Source organism: Thalassophryne amazonica, chromosome 6 (genome assembly GCF_902500255.1).
Source record: "Thalassophryne amazonica chromosome 6, fThaAma1.1, whole genome shotgun sequence".
Classification (NCBI taxonomy): Eukaryota; Metazoa; Chordata; class Actinopteri; order Batrachoidiformes; family Batrachoididae; genus Thalassophryne; species Thalassophryne amazonica.
The window spans coordinates 88,870,357-88,887,461 of record NC_047108.1 but is presented as its reverse complement, the minus strand read 5'-3'; the positions used below and the strand labels follow the sequence as shown (position 1 = coordinate 88,887,461).

The following is a 17,105-nucleotide window of genomic DNA, read 5'->3' as shown; positions in this document are numbered from 1 at the left end:
AGGCCAGTATCTGGCCTAATTCAGGGCCGGTTGTAGGGCTCATCTCCGGGCACTGGACTATGGTGGCTGGCTGCCCCTAGTGGTTGGATTGTGTCTAACTGTAATTAGAATGGGTTAAATGTAGAGGACAAATTTCGTTGTACTTATGTACAATTAGAAAAGGCTCTTCTTATTTTTCTTCTTCTTCTCCTCACAAAACCAGAATTCAGAGACGTTCTGTAAATATGTGACTTTTGTCATCGTCACAATAAAACCACGTGACTTCAAGTCAGGCTGTTTGTTTTTACATGCCACTGTCCTGTTTGTGATTCAAAATGCTGATACGCAGATGAATGATTTACCACCTGAGGAAAATAAAAGAAAGAATGCACTCAGTCGTGGCGTTGAGTTTAAAGTCTTAGTGACCATAAAAAAAATAAATACAATAAAATAAAATAAAATCACCACCTGAGCACGAACGTGAGCGCGCAGCTTCCACATCCCACCTGAGCAGGTGAGCAGGAAGCGTGTTGCCACGCCCACAGCGGCTGTCAATCACCGGGGAGGACTCGGTGAGTCGTAACAGTGAGTCAGTGTCGGACAACACGCTGCTGCCTGAGGATCGTGTGAGGAAAACCTCCTTTTAGCAGGAGACAGATGTCTCTGTGGAGGAGGAAAGATTTTGTGTTGGTGCTGTTCAGCCTGTGGCCTTTGTCTGCCGCCGTGGAGATGGTGGACAGGAACACACCTGAACTCAGGTGCAGTCAGGTAACGGTCATCGCTCCACACGTGCTGCGTGTCTGAAAGCTTGTTTTTAAAACGACTTTGAAATAATTAAATTCCATGTCCACTGAAGGTTGATCTGCTTTTATTTTGTAGGATTTTACTGGTAATCTGCCACAAGATCTGTGTTGTTAATCTGTGAAAATTATCATTTAGAAACACACAGCGAGAGATCAGAGTTTAATGTCTATTAATTATTGACTATTGTGCCTGAGTGTGTCATCTTACTCCGCTTCTCCTTTTGCACAGCAGCATAAATGTTCTCCAGCTTGTGTTTGAGAAAGTACATGCTAACAAAATGCAATCTGTCATAGATGTTGTATTTACATATTTAAGGTTTTACTTATTATTTTTCAAAACTTTGATGGGGTCTATAGTATGCAGTTCCTGCTTTATCTTAAACCTTAGCAAACCCTAATTTTGTACCTTCAATAATACAGTGAGTAAATAGACTCGTTTGTATCTCTATCGTCTCCAATTTGTGAACACAATAACTCAAAAACAACAAATGCTATCAATTTGTAAGTCACCACATTAAAAGGGCATATATTAAGGACAAATATTTCACATGCTGTGAATGTTGCCATGCCAGATTAAAAACAAAACCAACTTTGTTTTGCTTATGGGGAGGTAGTGTCCCAGGTGAAATGGGATTGTGACCAGGGCAGCAGGGTAGATCTGTGTGTAATATCGCTATGATTATGTGTTTTCTGGTAAAAGCACCAAATTTTGTACAGACATTGTTTGTAAATAATAATAATAAAAAAAACAACTACATATCATGCCAAGCTATTTTTTTTAGTCATGTAATTGTGTTTGGATTGAGTTTAGTGTGTCAGGAAAAAAAAGAAAAAAAAAAGAAAATAGCACTTAATTTGTGTCTGTATTACATACTGTATAGTAATAAAGACAGAATTATGAAAATCTTCCAAAATGGCAGGGCAGCCACCTTGGATTTTGCTGTTTTTTGTCCTTAAAGGGAAAATTGTGCATATATTTTTAAAAATTTACACTAAACAATACCTGTGCAAACTTTGGTGCTTTTGTGATAAAATACATAATTGTTTCACATACCTGCACTGTGAGAAGATCCTCAGTTGAATTCCCTGTTGCAAAGGAATCACTGTAAAGAGTTTTGATTAAATGTTTGATAGAAGTCGACCAAAGAACCTGGGAGGAGTAAACCAAGAAACAAGCATCACCTGGATCTTGACTCTCAGTGATTGACTTTTGGCAAATTCAACCTTGCCTGAGTAATTCCAGAGCCCACCTCCAATTTTACACAAATTGGAGTGAAAATTGAAACAAATCCTTTTAGGGCAATTAGCACTTCAAGGCCTATAATTAGGCCTATATAAGTTTTTTCATTGTTAAATAATAGAACAGAAATATATATATATATATATATATATATATATATATATATATATATATATATATATATACACACACACAGTGAGGAAAATAAGTATTTGAACACCCTGCGGTTTTGCAAGTTCTCCCACTTAGAAATCATGGAGGGGTCTGAAATTTTCATCTTAGGTGCATGTCCACTGTGAGAGAGATAATCTCTAAAAAAAAAAAAAAAAAAAAAAAAAAAAATCCGGAAATCACAATGTATGATTTTTTTAAATAATTTATTTGTATGTTACTGCTGCAAATAAGTATTTGAACACCTGGGAAAATGAATGTTAATATTTGGTACAGTAGCCTTTGTTTGCAATTACAGAGGTCAAACATTTCCTGTAGTTTTTCACCAGGTTTTCACACACTGCAGCAGGGACTTTGGTCCACTCCTCCATACAGATCTTCTCCAAATCTTTCAGGTTTGGAGTTTCAGCTGCCTCCAAAGATTTTCTATTGAGTTCAGGTCTGGAGACTGGCCAGGCCACTCCAGGACCTTGAAATGTTTCTTATGGAGCCCCTCCTTAGTTGCCCTGGCTGTGTGTTTGGGGTCATTGTCATGCTGGAAGACCCAGCCATGACCCATCTTCAGTGCTCTTACTGAGGGAAGGAAGTTGTTTGCCAAAATCTCACAATACATGACCCCATCCATCCTCCCTTCAATACGGTGCAGTCGTCCTGTCCCCTTTGCAGAAGAACACCCCCAGAGTATGATGTTTCCACCCCCATGTTTCACGGTTGGGATGGTTTTCTTGGGGTTGTTCTCATCCTCTAAACATGGTAAGTGGAGTTGATTCCAAAAAGCTCTATTCTGGTCTCATCTGGCCACATGACCTTCTCCCATGCCTCCTCTGGATCATCCAGATGGTCACTGGTGAATTTCAAACGGGCCTGGACATGTGCTGGCTTGAGCAGGGGGGCCTTGCTGCCCTGCAGGATTTTAAACCATGACAGCATCATGTGTTACTAATATAATCTTTGTGACTGTAGTCCCAGCTCTCTTCAGATCATTGACCAGGTCCTCCTGTGTAGTTCTGAGCTTTCTCAGAATCATCCTTACCCCACAAAGTGAGATCTTGCATGGAATCCCATACCGAGGGAGACTGACAGTCATCTTGTGTTTCTTCCACTTTCTAATAAATAATCATAACAGTTGTTGTCTTCTACCAAGCTGCTTGCCTGTTGTCCTGTAGTCCATCCCAGCCTTGTGCAGGTCTACAGTTTTGTCCCTGGTGTCCTTAGATATGGTGGACAGGTTGGAGTGTGATTGATTGAGTGTGTGAACAGGTGTCTTTTATACAGGTAACAAGTTCAAACAGGTCTGTGTGAGCCAGAATTCTTGCTGATTGGCAGGTGTTCAAATATTTACTTGCAGCAGTAACATACAAATAAATTATATATATAAAAAAATCATACATTGTTATTTCTGGATTTATTTATTTTTTTAGATTATGTCTCTCACAGTGGACATGCACCTAAGATGAAAATTTCAGACCCCTCCATGATTTCTAAGTGGGAGAACTTGCAAAACCGCAGGGTGTTCAAATACTTATTTGCCTCACTGTGTGTGTGTGTGTGTGTGTGCTGGAGCTGATGATCTCATCTCTGAATGCAGAAATATTACTCATTCACTGCTTTTGTTTCTTCAGGGTTTGACTGACTGCCGCATTAAGTCAGGTACTGTTAAAGGATGGAACACGAGTCTCATTGTGGCCATCGCATCCTGACACTTTAACTAACAGGTACTTTTGTTTGTGCAGCCTCGCCGTACAGCCCTGCCCTGCCTGACCCAGACCACACCATGGATGTGACACACGTCGACCTGAAGGTGTTTCTGTGCTGTTCACAGACATGTGAGCCCTGCCTGCAGGTCACCGTCACGGTCCAAGGTAGCTCTGTCATTACTTTTACCTTCTTTGACACTTTCAGATAAGGCAGCATGCCCTGAATTTTTGTAAACATTATTTCAGGCTGCACAACAAAGGCGCTGCAGCCATATCTTAAGTTGCTGTTTCCTGCATTCTCATCATGAGCTGCTTGACTTGTTCTCTCTCAGCTGGACTTGACACACTTGTGCTGACAGCTTCTGTTTCTAACTGTATTTCCTTGTGCTGATGTTGAAACAGATCATTCCGAGGAGTCAGGTGACCACAGCGATGAAGACCCGAGCCCAGGCGTGGAACTAATGACAGAGGGAAGTGGACAAGGGTTGCATTATGCACCTGCAAGTATGATCGCCCACACATGTGAAAAAGAAGTCTACACGGTAATACTGAAACTCACTTCTCAGGATTCCGTTGCTATACTGATCATTCCAGTTATTCTTTGTTGCAGCTTTTTTGAAAGTGTGCCACAGCTTTCCAGGCTCCATTGACTCCTGCAGAATGCTCCAGTTTAGAGTCAACAACTCTCAGTCAGAGCAGACCACATATGAGGTCAGTCCACTGGAAAGATGCGACAACGGGTCAGTTTTTTTATGATATAAATCTGCCGTGGCATAATCTCAATCTGTGACATTTGACTTAAAAGGTACCCCTGCAAAGGATGTTTTCTTATTTCACAATGATAAAGACGGTAACAAACAAAAAAGCAAAATCTGGATGCAGATTGATATTGGAATCATCCTCAGAATCTCATCACTTCTTTCCCAGTGTCACGTACAGCCATCACCCTCCCCCATTTTGGATTTGTATTGGCTTCTGAATGCATTCAGATTCCACCATTCTGGTTTTGCGTTATTTACCGGCAGTTACTACTGACGTATTTGATGAATGGAGTTCGATATTTAAATGACTTGTTCTGTGGAACTGCATTAACAGGAATAGTTGCCTGTTGAGAAGTATTGCTGGTCTGAGGTGATCTAGAGCAGGTAGCTCAGTAGAATCAGGAGTTGGCTTTCAATATTTAGCCATGGATCCAATTCCCGGTCATGCTCCTTGTCTGAGTCCTTGGAAAAGATACTTCATCTCCATGGATTCAGTCCATCCAGCTGTAAGTGGGTGCTGGCCTAGGCTGGGAAAGTAACCTGCACTGGAGCACCATCCTATCCAGGGGAAGTTGTAGACTCTCCTCGACTCCACACTCTGCAGTCTGGGGATAGGTACCAGCACCACTACTTCCTTTCTGAGTTTGCAGGTGGGGCGCACCAAGACAGGGCTGGCCACAGTATCCTGGTCCATGAGGAAAGGGGAAAGGGAAGGGCTGGAGGAGATTGGGTGGTTGGAAGACTTCAAAATAACAATGCACCTGTTGGTTGTGCACTGGCTTTTTAAAGTTTATGCCAGGTGACACTCTGGTTTATTTCATGTCATGCTCAAAACACGCTCATGACTTAGTGAATAAATGCAATCCCTTTGAGCTCTGTGGCTTACTGTGGCAACCATTCAACACATAATGGACATTGTGGACATAATTCACCATACCAGGTTGTAACCTGTGGTTAGTGTGTGTTTTCTGTTATGCATGTGATAACACGCCCAGAGGTTTGCAGTGCACATCATAGTGTCTCTGCCGCTTTGATGTTTCTCCATTCAGGACCACTGTATTGTTGATGGGCGGGGCCAAACTGTTTTTTGTTCCCTTTGTGCATGTGACAACAAGCTGACGTGTGAGGTGCATATCAAAGTGTGTGATCTCTTTAATGTTTTCCTGTCAGGTCCGCTGCAGAGTTGTGCTTTAAAGTCTGTGAGTTGTGTGAAGCAACAAAGGAGATAAATAAATGACACGCCATTGCATTGTCAACATGGGAAATTGTCGCTCCTTATTTTATCCAATCACAATTTCCACAGCACTCAGGGTGTTTTCACACCTGAAAGTCTGGAACAAGATCCATAAAGAGGTTCATGTTTCATGTGTTTGGTTTGGTTAGTTTGCTTTCACATTGCAAATTGACATTTGACATTAACTGGTTTGTTAATGTGCCTCTGACATTGGCTTATTTTCAATTTGGTGGTAGTTCCTTTGGAATGGAGAACATTTTTTATACATCTTTTCTTCAAGTTGACCTTTACTACTTTTTCTGACCACATTACAAATAAAACATCTTCTCCTCCTCTCCCCATGTACTCCTATTTACTACTTTAGTTTGTTTCTTTCTACTACTGCCTAATGGAGTGTTACTCCTTAAAATTATTTTCTTCTTCTACTATTTAATGGTGACAATAACCTGCCTAAACTTCCTGTAACTAGTCAAAAAGTCCAAACTAGACCATGGTTCAATTAGATCCAGACTGAGATCTCTTTTGATTGTGCAAATTTTGGTCCTTTGATTCACACCATGTTCCAAGTCAGCTGTCACACCTGCTATTGTGGTTTGCACCAAACTGAAAAGTCCAAAGGTCTGGACCAAACGAAGTAAGTGTGAAGGCACCTTTGTATTATGAGCTGTGTAAATGGATTTGGACATGCCCCAAATGCACTTTCGAGTATATGCCACAGATAATCATGATAGGGCCCACAGTGTTTTAGCTACTTCCCAGCAAAATGTTTATTTATTCAATGTGTAAGTAAGTAAGTAAGCTTTATTTATAAAGCACCTTTCACAGACCAGGGTCACAAAGCGCTGCACATGGCATACAAAAATAATCTAAAAATAACATACGAAAACAATAAAATACAATATTAGGCTAAAAAGCTAACTTAAAGAAATGCGTCTTTAGTTGCCTTCTAAAAGTATCTATACAATCCAGAGAATGAAGGGCACAGGGTGTACAGATGTCCAAATATTACAGCAGCATCATGCTGGCATTCGCTGGCATCCAATTTAATTGAGTGAAATTGATTCTTCCAAGCATGTTCTGTCCATTTTCAATCATTAGTTATGTTTTATACAAATTATGCTGGTCACACTCTGGGAGTGGCACAGTTGGCTGTACATAAATTTGACTACATCCATTCCCTGTAACTGCAGCTGCTGTTGACAGAGAAAGTGATGTTTGGCAGTCCTGTTGTGGTCCTGGTGTACGGACAGTCCAAGAACTCTCACATCCGAAACATAACAGTCCCGTCGTTACAAGAAGGTGAGTTTACTTTAAACAATAATATGCTTTAAAAATCAGCCAGTTCATTTCACACAGCGCCTGCCATCTTTCTCTCTTCCAGTTTGCTCCATGAACTTAGATGGGACTGTTGTGGAATGTGATGGTAAGCAGTAGTGTAAAATCAGAATCTCTTGTCTGGAGGCGATTAAAACATGTTGTGAAATGTGCTCTGAGCTGCCGGTGAGGGTCCCACTCAATATTATTGCCTAAAAATTTTAAAAACTTTTTCCAGGTCCCTAATTTTTTAACTTTTATGAAGCATATTAACTGCTACAAGTTTCATTTACATATATGGATATTTACTGGTAGCTCAATGAACTATATTGTGTATAATTGGGGCTGAATTCACAGTCTGGCTATGAAAGTAGACTAGACGTAGAGTTCATAGTGTCAGCTGTCAATCCAGTTAAGGGTGATATCATTCGCTTCATCCCAGAGATGATTACCATGAGCTCCTGCACTTGTCACTGCTGTTTCTGGAATCTGACTGCAATGATGATCTACACATTCAGGCTCCTGGGGTATTCCATCGAACTAGACGATGGTAAAGCTCATATGCAGTCTGAAGATATACATCTTTCATTCCCAGTTCCGACTGACTGCAATGTGAACGCTCGTCTCTCGGCCATTTCCACACATTTGTGATAAAGGTCTACCTCGAGACTTGGTTCACATGCATTTGTGCATCTTCTGCTCCACAAAATGATCTGCAGCTACTGCGTGAGCTGAACAGCTACAACACAACAAATGAAGCAGTTGCTGAAGCTGCAGTAAAGTCATTCTCTGGACAGAGCATTGTGACATTTTCAGTCATTTTTTTGTGTTAATCTATTTTTGTTCAAAAAGCACTTGAGTTCTGAAGTAACCGCTACCAGCTGCTAGTCTTCATTTTAAGTATTTCTACAATATTCTTATTTTTATGTTGAAACAACTGTTAGAGTATTTATCATATCCACATTTTTCCAAAAATTCTAAAACTTTGATGCTGTCGAGGCACCAGTAAATATTATTATAATACATCCAAATTTTGTCACCTTTTTTCTTTTGGGGGTGGAACAATACAGTACCAACATATACTTTGTTGTGTGTCTGCAAAGTAATGCAATAAGCTGGTTTCTCTATGTCAGCTCCCAGGCTTCGAGCTGTGACTGATCACAAGACAAACAACATCCTCCTCCAACTGGACCACGATGCTACCAACCATGATGGGATCATGTGCCAGATATTTTGGAATGAAATGCCTGGAAAGATTCTGGAATGGGTCAGTCAAAGCTTAACTGTCCATTTTTAATCATTCTGTTTTCAGCATTCAGTCTGTGTTTGTGTAACTTTTTCTTTATTTTTGTTTATTTGCTTGTTTTGTTTTTGTTCATAGCCTAGAGGACAGAAAGAAATGGTCATTTTATCCAGTTTTGTGGCACCGTGCCTCTGCTTCCAGGTATTAGAGATGTCGGTTGTACATTGTAAGAGACTGCAACTTAATTTGGTTTGGCGAATTAATAAAAATAAAAAAACACCTATTTACAGGTATGGTGGAAGGGAAAGGACCTCCGACGACAATTCTGTCCCTTCAAAAATCAACAAGGTAACTGAGCAGCACGTATAACTTGCGTATCTTCACATGAAGATGATTTCCATGGACATGGATACCATCAGAGACATCTCACTCTTGCTGTTTTGCAGAAGTACTGGAAAGAATGCAGCGTAATGTGTCTGTGTCAATGGAGGAAGCTAAAATACGAGGCGGCGGCACAGTGCTGATCTGGAATGTGACCGCCCCCTGCAGACTGGAGGCCGAAGTGTGGCTGTGCAAGAAAAATTCTGTATCGGGTCAGTGTGAGGAGGTGTCAGGGTCCAGACTGAGACTGCATGACCATGGATATGCTGGCTGGAGCCCAACACACACTGGACACCAGGTAAAAACCAAAAACCGTCGACTAAGTTGAGCATGAGGCAGTCAGTGATGCCGGTAACGTGTTACTCTAATCTAACCACTTCTTTTAGTAAAGAGTAATCTAACGCCTTAATCTTTCCAAATCAGTAATCAGATTAAAGTTACTTCTCCAAGTCACTGTGCGTTACTATTATTTTTGCATTGTGGGTCGATAGCAGCATTAAACTTGGTCCGTGGGCAGGGGGTCGGGGTTCGACTGAAGTGCCCACTTTAAGCGAGCTGTGAGCTTTTCATCCGCGGTTTTCTACAGCAACTCGTCCTCACCTCTTAAAGCATGGTGACAACAGCACACCTGCACTGAGCTTTACAAAGACATTTTTATGTTTTTTTTCTCCTTTATTTAGAATTCCGAGCTGAGCGGCTTCGTATTTGCTCGTTAAAAACAGCTGATCCTCCGAGACGCGTCAACAACTAACACTATTTTCCACTCAAATGCACCTAAACTCTCTTTCTGAGGACCACATGATGTGAAAATGCAATAAAACTTTCTTACTGTAAATCTGGTCATGTTTTCTGCATAAATAAATGTTATCCATTCTTTGTGCTCAAACGCCAAAGCAGGGGCGAATCCAGATGGAATGGGGGCGTGGGGCAGGGATGTGCCCCCCCCACAACACCCTTAGATTAAAGGTCCAGTTTTGAAGCCTTTTTTTTACCACAACTACTAATACTACTTATAATAATAATAATTTTGACAGGTAAAATGTTTAGAGAGAATTTAAATGTTAGAAAAATGTTAGAAAGAATTTAATAGTTACATTTATAAACAATGTAGGTTAGAAATTGCAAGTTTTACTGTTACAGTGCTGTCAACAGTTAAATACGAGGTCAAGAAAGAGGTCTTTATTTTACTTTTTATAAAACAAGTATTTATTTTCATTGAAGCCAAGAAAGGGTGACTATAAAGTGAGTTTTGGCAAAACAAGTATCATTGTCATGTTGAGGTGGCAGAGGGTTGTTGTCGGCAGCTGGGGAACGTAACTATTAATCTAACTTAGTTACTTTGACAATTAAGTAATCAGTAAAGTAAGTTATGAGGTCTATTAGAAAAGTATCCGACCTTATTATTTTTTTCAAAAACCATATAGATTTGAATCACGTGTGATTGCGTCAGACAAGCTTGAACCCTCGTGCGCATGCGTGAGTTTTTCCACGCCTGTCGGTTGCGTCATTCGCCTGTCAGCAGGCTTTGAGTGAGGAGTGGTCCACCCCCTCGGTGGATTTTCATTGTCAGGAAATGGCGGAATGATTTTCGGCTTTGAGATGGCGTTCAGACAGCTGTCGGTGGTTTTTCCATCGAGTGATTATCCGAGAAATTGTGGATGTGCCTGGACATGCCAGAACATGTCCCGTGAGGCTTCATCACGGCATTGCTGTGCGCCATGCGGCACCGCCGCAACGCGTGGAATTCCTCCACACCTCTGTCTCAATGTGCCGAAAAAGTGCTGATGTCCACATCTTTTCACAATTCCTGTGCTAGTCAGATGACGTCCCGGATAAAACACAGCGTCCAGTTTGGAAATGAACGGCACATTCCACTGTTACAGGAGTTTTTGTCATGGAAACAAGAGCGGCAGCTTCGCGCGTCGCGGCGGTGCCTCATGGCGCACAGCAACGCCGTGATGAAGCCTCACGGGGCATGTTCTGGCATGTCCAGGCACATCCACAATTTCTCGGATAATCACTCGATGGAAAAACCACCGACAGCTGTCTGAACGCCATCTCAAAGCCGTCCTGTGAGACCAAAACGGAGGTGGTTTTGTCTTGTTCCAGTAGCGAATCCATCGTGACGTGCGAAGCCTCCGCTTGGCTTTCCATGACAAAATCTCTTGTTAAAAGTGAAATCTGCCAGAAAATGGTTGCTGTCCAGCTCTTGTGATAACCAGAGAAAGTGCACACGACGGTCCGGCTCCACAGAGCCATCTGTTTAGAAATGATCCGGTGGTTTGTGGCTCTCGATGGCGGCACGGAGCGCGGCGTGCCGAGTGTCCTTAAAGCTGTAGTAACAGTCCTTATTCTCTGTGAAGCCCGTAAAATTTTCACCGAAAGCCAGATACATTTTTCAAATGGTTTCCAGTTGCCAGTCTCTAACAGTTTCTGAAAAAATTCTGATGGAAGAAAAGCCCAAATCATTCCGCCATTTCCAGACAATGAAAATCTGCCGAGGGGGTGGACCACTCCTCACTCAAAGCCTGCTCACAGGCGAATGACGCAACCGACAGGCGTGGAAAAACTCACGCATGCGCACGAGGGTTCAAGCTTGTCTGACGCAATCACACGTGATTCAAATCTATATGGTTTTTGAAAAAAATAAGGTCGGATACTTTTCTAATAGACCTCGTACTTTTTCAAGGAGTAATCAGTAACTGGATTACTTTTTCAAAGTAACTGTGGCAACACTGGAGGCAGTACAGGATAAATTCTGCGTCATTCGCCTGTGAGCCACCATGCGCTTTACATACCAAACAAATAATTATTAGAACTGATTTATTTCAGTGTGCTGAAGAAATTGACTTGCAGAGATGAGTTTTTGATGAGGAAAGTTAACCCGTCACTGTATACGTGTGTGTGTGTGTGTGAAAATGATTAAAGCTGCATTATGGCCAGAGAGAAATGAAAACGGAACTGCTGAAAATGATTAAAATCTTAAATTGTGACATCAGAATGTCAAGCATGGAAGACAAGCAGTCAAACAGGAATGTTTAGAAAAAGAAAATGTGAAACTCTAAGTTTGTGTACTTAAAAAAGAAAAGCCTAATTATTGAATCTGCAAACACGGAAAAAGTTCCTGCTCACAAAAGCTTTAGCAAATGACTTATAAATAGTTGGGTATGGTAGTGTCAGTAAACTGAAGTTAGTGCCAAAACATGCAAACTAGCAGGTTTGGACTTTTAGTCACATGACCAACAACAAAGCAACTGGATTGTAGAAGTTGTAGATTTTTTTTTTCTTACTCTCCCCAGGAAATAATCAAGTTTGCATTTCTGGTAAATGGAGTGCATTGCTAGCGTGCTGAACATGCTTAAAGATGTCTCACATTCTCGCTCTCTCTTGCACACGTGTACACACGGACAGATGACAGCATGCCGCTGTGCAAGGCATTGAACTGCACAATGGGAGGAAATGGGAGATTAAGGACCTTGGTCGAGGGCGTCATAGTGATTTCCAGCCTAAGGGGGATTTCACTTTGACAGATAGCTTTCTAATTATTTTATTTGATTGCCCATGAATTTCATTGTATTCATTTGCATGTTTGCTTCCCCCCCCAGAAAACAGGAGAGTTTAATGTGTCATCGCACCCTCTGCTTTGTGTTCAGGTAACATTACTCTGAGTTTTAAACATAAGTATGCATCTAGCCATCTGTTGTCACAATTTTACAAACACATCATGGACATGAATGTCATGGCAATACTGGAGAACAGTCCAACTTTTAATATTTTGTGGACAAAAGTATGCATGCACCCACTTAGATTATTAATTCAGTAGAGGGCATCAGGGCCTGTGTGGATTCACTACAATCCATTGATTGACTGCAGATGGTAGCTTCTCTGTACCAACATAAAAAAAAAGGGGTGGGTTTGTTTATTTGTCTGACATCATTCAGTGGATTGGCAACATACTGTATAATATAATGGGAAAGTCCAAGGAGGTCAGTGCAGATTTGAAAAAGAGAATCATAGATTTACAGAAGTAATGGGTTTCTCTTGGAGTAATTTCTAAACAACTACAAATTCAAAGATCATCAGTTTAGACCAGGGGTAGGCAACCTGTTCCAGAAAGAGCCATGAGGGTGCAGGTTTTCTTTGCAGCCACTGACTCCACCAGGTGATTTCACTGATTAACTGATTCCATCTGCTCAAAGTGATATTAATCAGTAAAATCACCTGGTGGAGTCAGTGGCTGCAAAGAAAACCTGCACCCTCATGGCTCTTTCTGGAACAGGTTGCCTACCCCTGGTTTAGACTGTTGTACATAAGTACAAGTCATTGGGAGGTGTAGCCACTTTGCCAAGGTTTGCACAAAGACTCAGTCCCTCCACTGAGAGTAACTCTTTCAGAGAATCCGGAACTAATTGTTGGGAAAGTGTAGGAACACGGACCCACAACAGGGGGCGCAAATGAACGGACAATGGAGGAAGTCAAATAACAACGCTTTACTGTTGTGAATAAGCACAACAAACAACAGATTACAACAATAGACAAAGAAGTCAATTCACAAAATGTGTCACGTGGGCAGGCTCGAAGATAAGAGACGTCTGTCCAAAGCAGAACCGGAACCACACGATTTCCTCCGCCACTGAACCCCGGGAATACTGGAGCCGCCAAGTCCCGAACTCCCAGGTGGCCACTGCCTCCACGTGTCGGATCTGGTACTGCTGGCGAGGAACAAAAACAGTTAAATGTGGGTGCGTTTGCACCCAGCAACCCGTATGGCGGGAAAACCACCTCCACCTCTCGTCGGAAGAATGTCTGCTATTTAACGCACAAAAGTAACAAAGTGTTAATGTCAAAAAGACAACACAGTCGGCTGAGTACTGTAGAGCGATATCTCGGCAAAGAGGTGGAGATGTCATCTTGCTGATATACCACTGCTGATCAGATGATTGGTGACAGCTGTCGTAGGCGATAAGTGACAGCTGTCACCCCGGCTGCTCCTGTGAGGCGGCAGCGCCCTCTGGTGCCTGGAGCCCGCACTCCAGACAGGGCGCCCTCTGGTGGTGGTGGGCCAGCAGTACCTCCTCTTCAGCGGCCCACACAACACTAACAAGGCATAGATGCGCCATGGTTTGGAGCTGCTGGAACACCAATAACACTGTCTGCACTCAAGCAAGTTTAACATCACCATGGACTGAGAGGCTGTCATACTCCTGCTCCTAAATCAACAGTCTGGTGGAAGCTTTCAGGATCAAATGAGACTATGACTTGGCCATAATGAAAACAGTATGTTTATGAGCATGAATACACGTCAAAAAACACCAAGAAGAATCCGGCCTCAGGATTCTTCAGCAAGTCCACAAACCATCAGATAGATTGAATGAAACACAATTGGGTGTTCCAACATCACAATGACCCCAAACACACATCAAAGCTGGTTTTGGAACAAATAAAGGTCCAAAGTCCTGACCCCAGTGCTCTAACTGATAACATCTGGGCTGTGCTTAAAAGTTGGGTCTGTGGCAAGAAAGAATAATAATAATAATAATGATACTATTAATAATATATATATTTTTAACTTGACTAATTCGGCAAAGCTAAGTGGTCTATTAGCCAACCAGAATTCTGTCAGAACCTTTCTGGCTACCACAAGTGTGTGGTCAAGTTAAAGCTTGCAAAGAGACATTCAACAGGATATTAGGTTTGTTTACATATTTCTGACCCTGTATGGAGAATTTTGAACCCATTTTGATTTGGGGACCATTAAAGATCTTTAATGGGGGACCATTAAAGATATTTGATCATTCTAGCCCAGAAATCAATCAAAGCCATCATGATGCCCGTGACGATGTGTATGCAAATGACAGACCACAGCTGTGTATAGATATAAACCCTGTACAAAACTAATGTCACGCTTTGTTTCAAAACTCAGCTGAAAGTGCACGGGATGGAATCATACGTGGGACCATACTGTCCGTTTTCAAGTAAGACATTAATTATTGATCTGCATGAAAAGAGTCTAACGTGGACTCTTATTGGTTAAAAGGTGCTGTAAAAACTACAAAATACTAAATCGCAAATGTTGCCACAGAATAGTTTCACAACTGTAGTGGATTGTACAGTGTATCTTGAATGCATGTTTTATGCTGTCTTCATTGGCTCATTATTAATTTATTTCTCCGGCAGCATCTCGATGGAGATGGAGCCTGGCTGTACTAATCGGATTAGTACTGATGTGTTTGGCCATCCTTGGAATCTACTTTGTACAGGCGGTTATAAAAGGTCAGACTTGTGTTGATGTAATGGAGTATTTGAGTTACTCTTATGGTCACATTTACAGTTACTCTTATATTTTGTTTTCAATTTAGGCTACATATGGAAATGGTTGAAAGAAGATGATGTTAAAGGTACTTGATGGCGTTATTTCATTCATACATTTGTGGAAATGTGTAAATATTCTTATCCTGGATTTTTATTTATTTTTTTAATAAAAATTCATCTTCTTGTTTAGGTGCTGTGGGTGGTGGCCATGTGGTGCTGTTGTACCGACCTGATGATGACAAGGCTTTGGTAGGACTAGTGTGTCAACTCGGCTCCTCTCTCCAGGCCCTAGGCTTCAGTGTGTCCCTGGACCTGTGGAGCCAAGCTGAGCTCTGTGTTCTAGGTCCCGTCCCTTGGCTCCACTCACGACTGGACAGACTGAAAAGGCAAGGGGGCAAAGTGGTGCTCGTTCTGACAAAGGCAGCCTGGACAAGGGTGGAGGAATGGAGAACCTGGAGCTGTGAGAGACACTTATCCAAGGAGAAGAGGGGAGAAACCAAGGAAGACAAGGCCGGAAAAACCTACGGTGCCTCTTCCCCTTGCGTAGATGTTTTCACCGCTTCATTAAGCTGCATTCTCGCAGACTACTTACAGGGCCGTGAAGGAGAGCGGTTTTTGTTAGTGCAGTTTGAATCCCTTCCACCTGAGCCTCCGGGCGGCTGTTGCTCATTGCCAGAGCTTTTCCGCGGCCTTCATCTCTACAGCCTCCCTTCACAAAGCCTGGGTTTTCTGACTGAACTAGCTGGAGCGCGGCAAATGGCTAATGCTTCGGCTCGACGAAGACGGGCAGGGGGGCTTAGGAGAGCATCTCGGAGACTAGCTCAAGGACTTTCTGGATTTACAGCAGGGTCAACTGTATTACTCCTTGCAGAGATGTCCCAGAGTTGTGTCGGGATAGGACTAGAGGACTCTGCAGAAACAGTGCCCTTGCATTCATGCCTCACTACGCCCTCCTCCAGCCCTGAGACAAACCCCAAGGTCAGTAAAATGGAATGGGTCTGATACCTGCAGACGAAGCTTCAAGGGACACTACCATGAGGACTTAGTAATGAGAAGAAAACTTGAAGGAGCCTAATATTATGGCAGATGTCGCCTTTCAGCATGTACTGTACATTTGCTAATTTTGAACAGTCCAACATTGGGACGTATTGTTGTGTTTTCCTAAATAAAATACCTGGATTGTTACAACTTAACAGCCACCATGGATGAACAGAAAAAGCAAAGAGGACAAAAAAATGGCACATTCCATACAGCAGGTAGCACCAATAGTGTGGTTTTTGTAGCAGGTTTGCAAAATTACCCAAACAATTACAATGGAGCAAATTTCTCCATTGTAATTAATCCTGTGTCGTATTTATAAAGTCCAATTTATGTTTTGCATACACATTAGATTTGAAATTCCTGCCAGATGAGAAAAAAAAAAGATATTTATGAGCTCAAATGTGCAGTACTTAATTGCTGTCTTCGTACATTGTGACTTGTATACAGTATTTTCTCCAAGTAGGTCGGTATTTGGAAGAAAAGTCTTCTTGCAAACAACAGAAGACAAACTATTCATTCAAGATTAAAGAACATGAGATTGTTTCTATTTTCTTGTTTGTACAGTGGTTAGTGCTTTCTGTCTGTGTTCACTGACCTTGTGTTCCCCAATAGGGGGATTGCATACCTACCATACTGGGTTTTGGATGTGCAGGGAATTGTGGGAAATGCGTGCCTGCTGCTGATGCACAGACACGCTCAGAAAGTAAAGAAGACTCGGCATGCCGGGGATTACTTCTTGTGTGCCTGGATACTTCAAAAACCATCTCAAGGATAAACATGAACTTCTGTGTTTGTCCTAAGAATGCAATGCTTAGAAACAAGTGGATTCACAATACTGCAAGGGCTGGAAATAAGAGTTTAGTAAGATTAAGCTGACATCAATCCACCAAGTATGCAGCAGTGAGAAAACTTACATGGTAGACATACCA

General features: G+C 41.9%; 1 protein-coding gene across 1 annotated transcript; it reads left to right on the top strand.

Annotated features, from left to right (window-relative positions):
* The first annotated feature begins 586 nt into the window (after positions 1 to 586).
* Positions 587 to 16,891, top strand: wu:fl23c11. The gene is made up of 16 exons (XM_034172738.1): positions 587 to 747; positions 3,816 to 3,843; positions 3,927 to 4,055; positions 4,293 to 4,394; positions 4,501 to 4,601; positions 7,076 to 7,184; positions 7,267 to 7,308; positions 8,333 to 8,466; positions 8,581 to 8,643; positions 8,733 to 8,790; positions 8,889 to 9,121; positions 12,429 to 12,476; positions 14,747 to 14,798; positions 15,001 to 15,096; positions 15,183 to 15,221; positions 15,326 to 16,891. The coding sequence occupies exons 1-16, from the start codon at positions 637 to 639 to the stop codon at positions 16,135 to 16,137; spliced, it is 2,157 nt and encodes a 718-aa protein (XP_034028629.1). The 5' UTR covers positions 587 to 636; the 3' UTR covers positions 16,138 to 16,891.
* Positions 16,892 to 17,105: the final 214 nt, after the last annotated feature.

Excerpts from the sequence above, each read along its gene's own strand:
- wu:fl23c11 (XM_034172738.1), top strand. The coding sequence starts at position 637 with ATGTCTCTGTGGAGGAGGAAAGATTTTGTGTTGGTGCTGTTCAGCCTG. Across the intron at positions 4,395-4,500 it reads GTTGCATTATGCACCTGCAA|CTTTTTTGAAAGTGTGCCAC; the intron begins GTATGATCGCCC and ends TCTTTGTTGCAG. Across the intron at positions 15,097-15,182 it reads TGTACAGGCGGTTATAAAAG|GCTACATATGGAAATGGTTG; the intron begins GTCAGACTTGTG and ends TTTTCAATTTAG.